Below are 13352 nucleotides of genomic sequence, written 5' to 3'. Positions count from 1 at the left end.
CGACCTGTTAAAAATGTTGGTCGATTATCGACGAAAATTTTCTTTTGGGTTGGAGACGCACATGAACATGTACATGAACTTTTGAAAGTGTTCGCCGAGTATCGTTGACTTGGCTGCAGACTGTATGTTTTGAGAAAATTCAAATTTAACACGTTTGTGTTATGCTTAGCAAGCTAACTACAAGAGAGAGGTTTTGATGTTTAATAAAGCCCGTCAAGAAAAATTTAACTGAATGTCACAACACAAAACAGTAATGGTCGAAAGTATAAAATCGAAGGAATGGTTTCATGACAAATTCACTTAATTTAAATAAGTTAAAGCTAAAACATAGTGAATTATTAAGAGCCCAGTAACATATGTTCCTCACCAGTAAACACTTCATTTTAAATTTTGTAGCTGAATCTCATTCTTAAAGAGATGCATCCAAATATAAATTAGTATAGAATAGTGTAACATGGTTTTATATTATTTTTTCTGAATTAAAGTATTATTTAATATTCACGTATTCCTAACTTATTGCCTGATGCATTTCTTGGTTTTGAGCCACTCTACTATAGAAAAAATTGGAGTAAGGAGTGGGGCAAAGGCAAAGAAGGGCCTAGGACAAACTGATGTTGAAACTGGCTTATTGTTGTAGAAGTGTTCAATGAACGAGTTGCAATAGCTAAAGTGTGAAGTGTTGTCTACAGAATAAGTAGTATGGTATCAACTATTGCAAGGTATAGTAACATAAATTTCTTGGAACCTTCAATATTCTTACTCCGAAAAAGACTGTTTATTTATATATATATATGTATTTATATATAATATAATGCTGGTGTGTATGACTTTAATGATCACCATGAAAGTTGGTACATTGAAGTATTTTTTTTTATCATTTAGAAAGTTTTTATGGTATTCAATTATTTTTTTTGTAACTCGCCGCTAAACGGCGCTGCAGCGCATTAACTTCTGTACCGTTCAACCGATCGCAACGGGTAAACAGAAAATCATAGGTCATAGACATACGAACAGTATATTGCGTGTCATTTTGCCTATGCCCACCACACTGTCATATGGCGCTATACATTTGGCTTTAACTCGCGGACAATATATCACTCTGTGTTCAGACCGGGTGACGCAGGGTATTGCAGCTACTTGTAGATATAAAACAAGGTGGCGTAAAGGAAATTTAACCAACTGTAATGAAGATAAAAGCGTTTATTTCAAAATACCTGCGCGTCTCTGAAACTTGATTATTTCTCGAGGTGTAATTAGAGACCGGAAAAATTCGCGGATTCATTTCGTGACAGGCTAAAATTCAAACATGTGAACAATTCTGCCGGTTGTGCTATTGGCTCGCAGTTTAACTGGAGCTTTCTGGGCAAATGACAAGACTATTGGCCAAAGAAGCCTCGAATCACAAGCTACCCCAGTGGAGACGCCTCACAAGTTAGCACCCACAATGAACACGCGTGTTTGCTTGAGAAATTCAGAGGATCATGGAGGTTATCCTAGAGGTCATTGAATCCGCGAATTGTTCAGGTCTCGAGGTGTAATGCACACACACTTGTACAAGCTAGATGAAGCTCCTGTCCACCATGTCCTCGATGACGTCACCCATCCTGCGCAGGTAGAGTTGGTTGGACGCGCTCTTGGCGAGGTGGTCGCGCGCCGTGTTCTCGCCGATGTTGTCCATGTCAGGGGTGTCCTCGGAGGCCGCGGTGAAGATGGGCAGCACGAACAGCGCCATCAGCAGGCCGAAGTGAGAGAACCGGCTCTCCTGCTCCTGTCGCGACAACCACAACATCCCACAACGTATTTTTCAAAAATAAAACCTCCTTCAAGTCAGTGGCGTATCCAAGGGGGGCACCAGGGGCAAGTGACCCCCTCCCCACCCCCGAAAAACCAGTTGTCTGCTTGCTACATTAATATTGCCGACAAAAATAATTGTTTCTGAAACCAATAAAATATTTTAATATAATTAATGAATTTCTTGTAGAATCATAAAATGTGGTGGTTGGATTTTATGTGTAGTGTGAGTAGATTAAATACAAATTTACTAATTTTAAGTCATTTTTTTTCACTGGCTATTATGAAATCCTAGAGTGCCCCCTCCGAGGCGAACCTCTGGATCCGCCACTGCTTCAGGTAGTGGTTAACTATAAGATTAGTTTGTTTTTGACGTGATAACGTCTTATGAATCGATGAACGCCGGCTGCACGCACGAATATATTGTCACGTTCCGCCTGAGCCGAGCGTGCAAGAACCGGCCAACCACCGTGCGAGTATTTCTTCTATAATATCAAACAGGTTAAGGTGGGCTTTTTAACTAATTGTTCGTGATTATATTTAAACAAATTATTTAAATTAAATTTGCAAAAACTGTAAATAATTTCGTAACAAAAAAAATACATTTCAGCAGAATGCATATCTAGTTAAATAAACACACATACATATATATGGGTGTTTTTGATTATATATATAAGCTGAAATACCTGGTATTACTTGAGTTATAGGCAATGTAAAGATACTTCTTTTTTTAAAGACAGGGAATAATTCGAATATAAAATTATATTGTCTTATTTAAATAATTTAAATAACTGTCGATGGAGAATGGGAGAATCATTTCGAGATCAAAGTATGCAAAACCTTTTTTCTTCTTCAAAATTAGATGTATACAGTAATTTTTGTAAAGTGTGATAAATTTCGTCAAGAAAATTCAAAATTCTTTCTTAATGGGTAAGATTGTAGGATAGGGTGATTTTTAGAAATATTATGTAGACAGTAATTGTTCTTTTTTATTTATTTTTACATATAAGATGTAGACAGTAATTTTTGTCCATTGTGTAAAATTTCACGAAGAAATACCAACATTTTGCTTCAAGGGGTGGGAAAATGTATGGGGTGGTTTTTATAAATCTCATATAAACAGAGTGTTTTCTCATTTTTTGAAATCAGTTGTAGCCATTAATTTTCTTTGATTGTGCGAAATTTAGGTATAAAGGGTGGGAAAGGAGAATGGGATAGTTTTTAGAAAACTGATGTGGACAGTGATATATTTTTTGAAAAAGGTTTAGACAGTTATTTTTATTTTACTGTATTCGTTAGTGGGCCAAAATGCATCCAGAAGTACAAAAATTATTTTTTAAGGGGTGGGAAACATTCCTCTGGTTTTGAATATCGAGTGTGCAAAATTTATCCAAGCTCGGAATAAAACTAGATTTGTATTTAAAAAATGCAAATAAACAAAATATTTTTATATGTATATAAATATATTCAAATATTCCTAGTCAATAACTTTGATTGAGGTTTAAAATTTATTTATTTTATTATAAACTGAAAAATAAATGTTTACCCATGTAGCAAAAAAAAAACCAAAACAATGAACTGAGCTATGTATAAAAATTTACTATATCAATATGTTCAACAAGTTACAAGTAATAATTTATATATCTAAAATAAAGTGTTAAATTGCAATAATAAATAATATATGAAAAAGTTAAAACAGGGCTCTATTGTATGACTGACCATAAAAATAAAACTATTGACATATTATTGATATTATAGTTTAAATAAACCGTGTCTTGGGTTAAGAACCAATTACGGATTGTTAGCAGTGACAACAATATTTTTCATTGGATCTACGACTTCTTAAATATTAATATTAGTTTCATACTAAAAAAAAATAAACCCATTGAACATGAACTATCACGTTATATGTGCTTTTTTTAAACTACATCTATGTCCTAATCTACAAAAAAAACTTGTGCTAAAACCGACCAATTGAGATCATGAATAATACCCTTACTAACACTAACGTTACAAAATTTAAAAAATTGCCAAGTTTGTAAAAGTGTCTCAAATTATTGTTGTAATACCCTGAATTCTTAAAGTATTAATTAATTCGATAAAAATTTCACAACTAGTCATTAACCAGCGTTATGTTTGATTATTCATTACAGCTTAAGTTTCTAATGCTCTTCGTTTTACAAAATGTTATAATTTACCTTGAAAGCTGAATATGGAAACATTTGTTCCGGATCGGAGCCAAGCAACCGCAAGAACTGTGAGAAGCTGTTGTAGTAGTCTGACAGCAGAGACTTGTACGCTTCTCTTCTCACACTCCTCTCTGTACAGCAGTACAGAAAGTATGCTATGTCCGTGACCGGAGAGCTGTACCGCGATACTTGCAAGTCCAGCAGGCACGCAGCTTCTGGACTTTCATCATCCTGAAAATTACCGAGATTAGTTTAGTAAAAAAAAAAAAAAAAACATATTGTTTCCACGAAAGTTAGTATCAACTCATGAACGTATTTATGTTACTTTATTGTTGTCCAATACGATATGTGCTCTAAAAAATATTTACACATATAAAGTTACTCTAATTTGATACTGTTATGATTGATAAAATGTATAAATTATTTTACCATTAATTTAATTGTTACAGAATTTAACTAGGTTTTAGTTCATTTTGGAATGGAAAGCAAAAGTGCTACGAACCATGTAACCTGGTAAACAGTAAATTCTACTATACTATGGGAGGAGCAATATAAAAAAAATGGACTCCCTAAAGTTTTGCCCCGCAAAATACAGTTGTGTTCTGTTTCTCAAGTTGTCGTAACTTTAAGAAGAAAAAAAACATTTTTGCCTTAAAGGTTTCTATTGTGTACAAATACGTTCATAGTTAAAATATGTAATAAAGTATGTTTGACGTAGACAGATAATATAGGCAATGAATATTATTTTGTCGTTAATTTACATGTATTGTAAACTGTCATGTATCATATGCTTTAAAAAAGCTTTATAAATTATATAGCTTAGAATAACAAATATAACATATTCTAATCCTCAATATAAGTTTTTAATTGTACACTTAAAGGCGTGTTTAAAAGTTCCAAATCATAGATGTAGTCTTTTGTTGTTTAAATATATGGATTCGTGTTAATTTAATGGTGCTACGCGTGGATTCCTTAAATTCAGGTGATGAATATCAAAACTTTTAAGTGTCAAAACATGATTACACCAGTTGAAAATGTAGTGATAAAATGGAAATTTCGAACATGACTCAGGATCAAGTTCATTAAATCATCAAGGATAGCGATCATATTACTCACCTACATATTCAGTGTTTAAATCTTAAATTCGTAAAAACAAAACACTTACCTCACTCTTACCTATTAATATATAAATTTAAGTTAATTTTTTTTTACTTTGAGCTGTTTATTTTCATTATTTATTATTTCTTAATTAAAGTTGTAAAATTACAGAAGAAATGAAATTTTATTTTGTGTCAAAATATAATTTAGTATTCTATGGTAATACGCTCTTCGACCAAATTATGGTGCTCTGCAAAGCTAACTTTGTATAGAGAGAGTAATAGTATATTTATAACCAGTTTGTCTATTGAAAATTTTAAAGAATGGAATAATTGAATAAAATAACATGGTATTCAACATTTTGTTGAGAAAGTAAAATGAGAGAAAATCTTTTAATTGTTGTTTGTTAAAAGTTCATAGGTTAGTGCGGTCCCAGGACTGAATCTATGTCATGTATTGTCATATAATGAAGGTAAATAGTACTAATAGAAACAATTATAGTTGGAGTATGGAAATAATGGTACAAGTTCCCAAAGTTAAAGTTTGATTCAGAAAGTTGTTGTCTGCATACTTTACCCAGAGGTGATGCTTAGTGATTGTGCTTGTAATCTAAAGAGCTAGGCCTGGCATTTAAATGAAAAGAAAATTATTGAATTGAAATAATTACAGAAAATATTTACAGTGAAATAATTACAAGGTACAGCAAAAAAATTTACACAGATCAACTAACAGTTCAAATTTTTCCTGTAACAAAACACGTCCATATAAATACCGCTTTTTCCTAAAAATATATATATATATGAATAGATATATAAATATTTGAACCCTCTTCACGTTAGCCTAACAGAAGTCTAAGAATACCTGTATTCGGCCTTTCTCTTTACCCAAGATGTATTTTTCAGGGTAGTACAAGTACTTCCTCAGTCTTCCCCAGATAATGGGGAGGGAAAAAATAAAGCTCGGAAAACCCGAATGTTTCCTCAATGATTGATCTCATAATCCTTCTTCCTTACCACCTTATCAGTTTTACCTTCGTCTATTTGGGATCCAGGCTGACTCTTCATACGTTTATTCTTTCACTTTGTTAGTCACCTTTGGTTCGAGGCAGCAGTGAGCGCGCAGCAGTCCGCCAGCCCGCGTACCAAAGCTTACTATACTCTAAGATGTTTAGTCAGCCGGTTGCTGTAAATATGCATTATCTACATTCTTGAAAAAAATCTTCTTTTATTATCGTTCAGACTGCACTCAATATCCCTTCAAATATTCTACAAAATGATACAAACGTTATCATAAGCTATTCCAATAAAATAATTATGTACATAATCGTCTAAATTTCACTGACTCAGACAAGTTCTGGTAGTTTCCTTCAAAAAGAATATTCTCTCTCTCCCACATTAACTATAGTCATTATTCTCTTTATTCTTGTTCTTATTCAAAAAATTTACCCTTCAAAAAGTCATCATCTACTACTAGAACCTCGAACCAGGAATATAACCCTTCAAGTCTTATACAATTTGCCATTTGACTCTATTCGTTCTTTACTGCTTCACTATTCACTCAGCCGGTTAAAGTTGATCTGATCTCATTATCCTCATTTTTCTTTTCAGCCTCGTTCTTCACTAATTCAAACTGAATCTGATAATCATCAGAGTTTTCTTTTCTCTAGTCTGCTTCATGTCTTCATCTTCATATCTCATCAATTTCATGATGTCTTCAACATTTAAAACAAAATCTTATCCCTTTACGCTTACTAAAATTATTACTAATTTAACTTCAGATATTTGACAATTGATACGACGTTAAACGGTCAACCAATATATAGTATATTTGGAGACCTATTTGCGCCATTCAATAAGATAGCTTGCAGCTTGTCTGGTGGATTCTCGAGCTTCGAAGTAACCGTCCTATGACGTATTTCTTCCAGAGATTCTTTTTTTTTTTCAGAGAAAATCTGGAATTATCAGGTACCAAGAGCAGACCATCATCTGTACATAATGTTCGCAGGCTTTCACGGCCTTTGTCTGAAGTAGCTTGGCTTCTGGGTTGTAGCCATGTCCTTGGCGAATAATTCACCGACTTTTCGGTCGACATTGCAGTCGCCATCATTACCTACTGCTCCCTGATGATGGCGACTGCAATGTCGACCGAAATGTCGGTGAATTATTCGCCAAGGACGCGGCTACAACCTAGAATCCAAGCTATATACTTCATCATCTGTACAGCCAAATATCACACGGTAAAAGCCCAAGTATGGATTTATAAGTAGCCTTTCGTCAATACCTTGCTGTTGTTGATTGACCGAGATCGCATTTACATCGTCTGTTTGTAAGAAAGCCCAGGATGGCGGTGTAACCAGTACGACTGTTTACAGTTTTTTTATTATTTTGATTATTATTGTAACATTAATTGTATATTTCACAAGCCGCTCTTATGTATTTAATAATTTTATTGTAAAGAGGACAACCAAAGTTAACCTATATAACACATCTAATTGCCAGAGACAACACATTTTTAACTTCAAGGTCATCTAAGCATTATTCTTTGGAAACTTTATTCATTTGCTTAGTTCAGCACTCTTACACGCTAAAATCCAAGTTTTATTTCACTATGCAGTTAATTTGGTTTGCTGATGGCCTTATAGCTCCTTGGTTGCTAGGGACGGAAAATAAATAGTTAGAAGGAAGAAGAAAGGGGAGACGCCATCGCCATCTTGCAGCGGGAAGACGTTTCTCGGGCTGGGGCGAACCAAAGCCTTGGTTGCCGCCCGAGGAATTGAAGATTCGCGTCAACCGCGGTCGTGTGCTATATATAATTATCCACACTACGATTTGTGAGAATAGTTCTGGACTGAATAAGTCTCAGATAGGGAGTATCGGTGACATCTAGTGCCAACTTCCGCGTCGGTCCCGTTCGTTCCCGTAGTAGTTCCGGACGACTGATGTCAGCGCCAGCTACGATCGGCCACGACGTTTGGTGAGACCGATCTAAATTAAAACAGACTGTTTAGGACGAGAGGGAAGTCGATTCTTCAGCCAGACACCCGGTCACTTCATATCTTCTGTAGTTCGCCAATTACAGCTTCCTGCGTCCAGTGTTCCAGCGTCGCAGCAGACCACCTGGAGGTCCTAAGAAGAGAGCCTCAAGCCTCCGACAGATTATAGCTAGACCCAGCATGGTAGTCGATGTGTTCCTGTGACGTCATTTACATCTACTTACTGACACCTAGGTCTGAACAAAAAAGATAACATACACAGTAAATTATTTTGATTGTTCCTCTCGCTGAATTACATGTTAACAGTAACTTCACGTCAATATTTAAGAACCCATTAAAATCGTATGTTTTCCAGCTATTACTATTTCAATTACAGTAAATATCAGTTACGTATAAAACAGACCTGGTCATAGGTAATGCAAATTTCCACTAGTCACACAACACTACCAAATTTCTTTTTAATAATTACTCTCTTGACAGTAACACAATGCAGTGACGTGCTAGCTGGATTAGCAGTCTGGGTTATCAATACAGCAGCAGCGTTCCTGAGATATTACTGTGGAGAAATAGGCGCCAAAACCCCGCAAGAACACTAATTACTTACAGTTGACCACATAACATATAATACATATTTCGATTAGAGGGGCACCCATTATTGTGGGGCTTGTACAGTTGGCCACACAACAGAATAAATTAGAGCGGCAAAAATGTTCATGGGACAGTATTGCAGCTTGAACTTCCATATCTGGGTCCACCATAAGATACATTGTTTTCCTGCCCGAAGGCCGGCTCACCCGCCACCTCCCTTCCTATGTCTGCGCCCTTTTAGGGTAGAATAGGAGTCGTCTTACAGATCTTACTGATCCAGGGCCCAACATCTGAACTAGACTTGGAAAACAGGTCCCCTCCACTCTGTCCGACATGCGGACCACCAACTGCCTACGCAAGTCAGTGGACAGAGTTTCCCAGGAAGTTAGACTTAGGTTTCCGCCACCCAGCAGGCCAAGACCCAACCAGTACGTACTAACTTCGGAAACTGGTGACCACCGAGGTCTGCCACCAGACAGGCTTCAACCCACTAAATTGTCAATTCGGGCAGGAAAACCAGGACCGAGAGCCCGAGAGACGAATGACACTACACAACCTCCTTCCAAGTACACCATTTACCAGAAGGAAACAACCTCACCTCGCGGTACTTGAAGAGGATGTTGTTGGTCCAGCAGTCTCCATGGCAGATGACGGCGCACGGCTCGGCCGCCTCCCCGCTGACGACGGCTTCCGCGCGCTTGTTGAAGTCCGAGCAGAACCGCCTGAAGCGCTCCATGTACTCCGACTCGTGCGGGAACCTCTTCAGCATGGTGGACGTGACGTGGTCGACCATACTCTTTAGTCGGCCCTCGCTTTCCGCACCCAAGGCCGACTGCGGTCGGAACAGGGTCTCGGTGACTCCAGATCTCAGCCGCTGGAACTCTGCCGGTCGCTGGTCCCTCAGGGCGAAAGAGAAGGCGTGGAACCTGAATGGACATACATGTACATTCTAGGACACGTTGAAGAACACATACCAAAAAAAAACATTCTAAATTCTGAAAAAAAATACATACTTATACCCAATATATATTGAAAAATTGTGTTTATAAACTTTACTTCAATTTTTTAATGATTTATTACCCATAAATAGATATTTATGTAAGATGTATATTTTGGTGATATCTAAATGTTCTTGAACTATTAATATATATTTCTGTTTGTTTTCTTTTTGAAATGTAAGAGCCACTTATGCAATTGTGTCAGACTACTCGCTTCCTGCCTCAGTGATCTGGGTCCAATTGAAAGTGGAATCAAACCATAACTTATTATTTTGTGTTTTCTTGGGGAAATATGTTGTTTTTTTTTTTCAGACCACGACCTGACGTTATTGTACATTTATATTCCGTGTGAACTTTGATTCAAAATCAGCGGTAGATGCTGTCTACCAACCTGCCCAGCTCCTTCATGACCAAGGAGCAGTGCGCAGTGTCGAGTCCTTTAAGGCGGTCCGCCATGCGGTATCCTCTAGGAGACATGTCCTCCAGGACCAAGGACACGCCTCCCTCGGACCTGTCGCAGGCCAGCAGCTTGGGGACTGCTCCGAACCGCTCCGCCTCGGGGACCCTTCTGTCCTCCTGGAGCGACTGGAAGGCCGGCATCACCTCGCTGTACACGAACAGCTCGTTGTCGAAGAAGGCGTCGACCCTGGCTACGGCGCGCCGCGCCTCGTTCTCGGGGATCAGCTTCAGCACCACGGACATGCTCTGCCCTTCCTCGCCGTCCCTCCTGCCCTTCACCTTGACCCGCAGCAGCTCGCCGATGTAGTTGTCGCCCTTGGCCGAAGCGCGACTCACTTCCACCTCTACATCCGTGAAGCGCTCCCTCCTCGCCACGTCCTCCACTACGGCCCTCAGGTTCCCTCGCAGCTGCGCGCCGCTGTGCTCTTCCACCGGCGCAGACATGGTCCCTGCTGGGAATCACCTCTAGACCCCAGATGTTCTAAACGTTATGTAGCCAGGTGCTATCTTATCAAGACCTGGGATCACGATTTTATCACCGCAGCCTTGAAAAGCATGAGTAAAGAAAATATCTCGATAAGAGTTCTGATTTGTCATACACGTGCTTAAAAATGGGTTCCTTATCCATCACTAGTCGATCTTATGATTTTTTGATGCCCTTACTTTGGATAAAATACTTGCAAGTATCTATATTCTTACACTTTATGCTAAAGTCTTCTATGCAAAATATAATTTTTCACCTGATTATGTTTATACTATCGTACAGAATGGCAGTTGTAGCTCTTACCTACCCGAATTTCGTCATGCACTTATCTCTTTTCCACTAAGGAAACGGGAAACCAAATTTAAGAACCTTATTTTCATTATCCTCTTTTCCATGTCATAAATCACATACTTTTCTGAGCTCATCAGCTCAGTGCCTTACTTGCAATTCACTACAAACGCTACAGTGAGCTCGTATACAAATTATGTCTGAAAATATTTGTAAAGTAATTATACTAAACAAGGTAACATAAGCTGTTACTAATTTATACGTACTTACTCTTAAGACAGTTATAAGATATTTTTTATCCGCACAAACTTTCAAATTGGGTTTTAAAATTATAAAAGTAAATTAACAATTTTATATATTATGTTCAATAAAAATGTAAGAATTTTATTTAGGAATAACCACATTTTTACAACAGCATTTGTGTAATATATTGATTCTTAAAAGATTATATCAGGAGTTGTGTTAGAACGTAATCCATCCTCTGAAGAAAACTTAGATAGAGAAATTATAATAATAATATCAAGAATAACACAAAGATTTTGTTAGTCCAAAATAATATATGATTTTTATGAACCGAACTATGACCTAATTTTATTGTTACTATATTGTATCACAGATTAAAATACTTTTAGAGAGAAGATTTGGTAATAATGATCCTCTTAATTTGTCTTCATGCTTACCACATTTTAGTCATATGTATATTTTCATCATTTGTAAAGATCTTATTCATGCTACACATTTATTGTTTTTATTTTTACTCTTGGAAACCTGGAATATTTTAAAGAGTTTGGAATAAATATATTTACTGGTGTGTTTGTTAGGGAGGTTGCCAGTGAAAACAAATTACATTAAATTCAGAAAGAGATTTTGAGTTATTACTTTAAATAAATGTACCTGTAACATATATTAACGATCGCCGTAATAAACCTTGTGTTACTATAGCGTACTACATATATATACTATATATACTACATATATGTAGTACGCTATAGTAACACAAGGTTTATATTATATATTACATATATGTAGTATATATAGTATATATATGTAGTATGCTATAGTAATACAAGGTTTATTACGGCTATCGTTAATATATGTTACAGGTACATATATTTAAAATAATGACTCAAAATCTCTTTCTGAATTTAATGTAATTTGTTTCCACTGGCAACCTCCCTAACATACACACCAGTGAATATATATATATATATATATATATATATATATATATATATACGTTCTATAAATTTCCATTTACATATTAAACACATCAAATACCGTAACACAAATATTTTTTTTTTTTTTAACTTTTAATTTAAATATTATTTAATAGCCTAAACCAATTCAGCGAAATTCAACCAGTATATGTAAATAGGGTATACGGATGCAATGTATTTTTTCTGGGATTATGTCTTGATAGCTTGATGGCTTGTTGGCTTGCCAATCGTGAGGAATCGGCCATGTTCGGTCGTTTCCGTCGCTGGATGCCTATGACCAGGACCTCGGAGGCCATCATGGCTGACACCACATTCGCCATCTTGGAATCCACAATTTTGAAAATCCGTAATTATTAAGCTAGAAATTTTTAAAAAAAAAAAAAATTCAAAAATTCATAAAAAAATTAACAATTTACTAATTGATTAAATTGAATATTGTCCTAGGATTAATACTTGCTCGATGAAAAAATGTTAACTTGAGGTAAAAAAAAACATATTAAATAAAATATGGCGAAAAATTCTAAAAGAGGCATAAATTCCTCATCTACCAAACTCCAATTGATTCGATCGATACCTGTTCTTGGTTCGACCCTTTCTCGATACAAAAAAATTGGTAAAAAACACTTATTTAATAAAACATGGTGAGAAAACCTAATATCAGCTTAAATTCCTCAACCAGCAGCCACCAGTAAGCTGCCGATGCCATCTTGGAAATCTATAAATATTAACCTAGAAATTCGGACTGATTCACAGACAGCAGGTGGAATAGGCAGAAAATGCCTTTTAGTACGAAGACAGGTGGGGAGTGGTGGTGGTAAAAACTGACCAAACTGGGTGATGTATTCTAGGGTCTGCCCGCTGTTTGAGCAGACGAGCGCAACGAGGATGATCCATGATTCTCAGAAGAAAAAAATTATCTGCGATGACTTATACATGACTACTTTAGCTAGATTCACATGGACTGACTAAGGCCTAAACACTACTATGGTGGGAAACATCCCTTGTCTAATCTGATCACATCTTAAGAGAAAAACATGGTGAGGCGTCCCGATGATGTCTGGTTCGATGCAGTCCTGAATCGCGGCGCGCATTGAGCTTGGGGCGGCCGAGACTCGTAATTAAAAGCGTCGATAACGAAAGAAAGGTGGGGTGGCTTCGGCTCTCGAACCGAAAGGTTCCTAACATTACCGAGGTGCTTTTTGAGGAAGGCAGATATCGATATCTCGAAGTTGGTGGTACTGCTCGATG

At 36.7% G+C, this 13352-nt stretch overlaps 1 protein-coding gene across 1 annotated transcript; it reads right to left on the bottom strand.

The window, feature by feature from the left end:
- Positions 1-1185: 1185 nt before the first annotated feature.
- Positions 1186-10611, bottom strand: LOC134532680 (uncharacterized). Its single transcript, XM_063369381.1, has 4 exons — positions 10048-10611; positions 9257-9584; positions 3990-4211; positions 1186-1768 (listed from the first exon to the last, which is right to left on the bottom strand). Exons 1-4 carry the CDS (start codon positions 10557-10559, stop codon positions 1559-1561), a joined length of 1272 nt encoding a protein of 423 aa, XP_063225451.1. The 5' UTR covers positions 10560-10611; the 3' UTR covers positions 1186-1558.
- Positions 10612-13352: the final 2741 nt, after the last annotated feature.

Source organism: Bacillus rossius, chromosome 1, assembly GCF_032445375.1.
Source record: "Bacillus rossius redtenbacheri isolate Brsri chromosome 1, Brsri_v3, whole genome shotgun sequence".
NCBI lineage: Eukaryota > Metazoa > Arthropoda > Insecta > Phasmatodea > Bacillidae > Bacillus > Bacillus rossius.
Note: the sequence above shows the minus strand (reverse complement) of the source record. Positions and strands in the feature narration are given on the sequence as shown.

Coding starts and splice junctions, on each gene's coding strand:
- LOC134532680 (XM_063369381.1), bottom strand. CDS start 10,559: ATGTCTGCGCCGGTGGAAGAGCACAGCGGCGCGCAGCTGCGAGGGAAC. Junction 9,585..10,047: donor GTCATGAAGGAGCTGGGCAG/GTTGGTAGACAG, acceptor ATGTCCATTCAG/GTTCCACGCCTTCTCTTTCG. Junction 1,769..3,989: donor TTCCATATTCAGCTTTCAAG/GTAAATTATAAC, acceptor TTGTCGCGACAG/GAGCAGGAGAGCCGGTTCTC.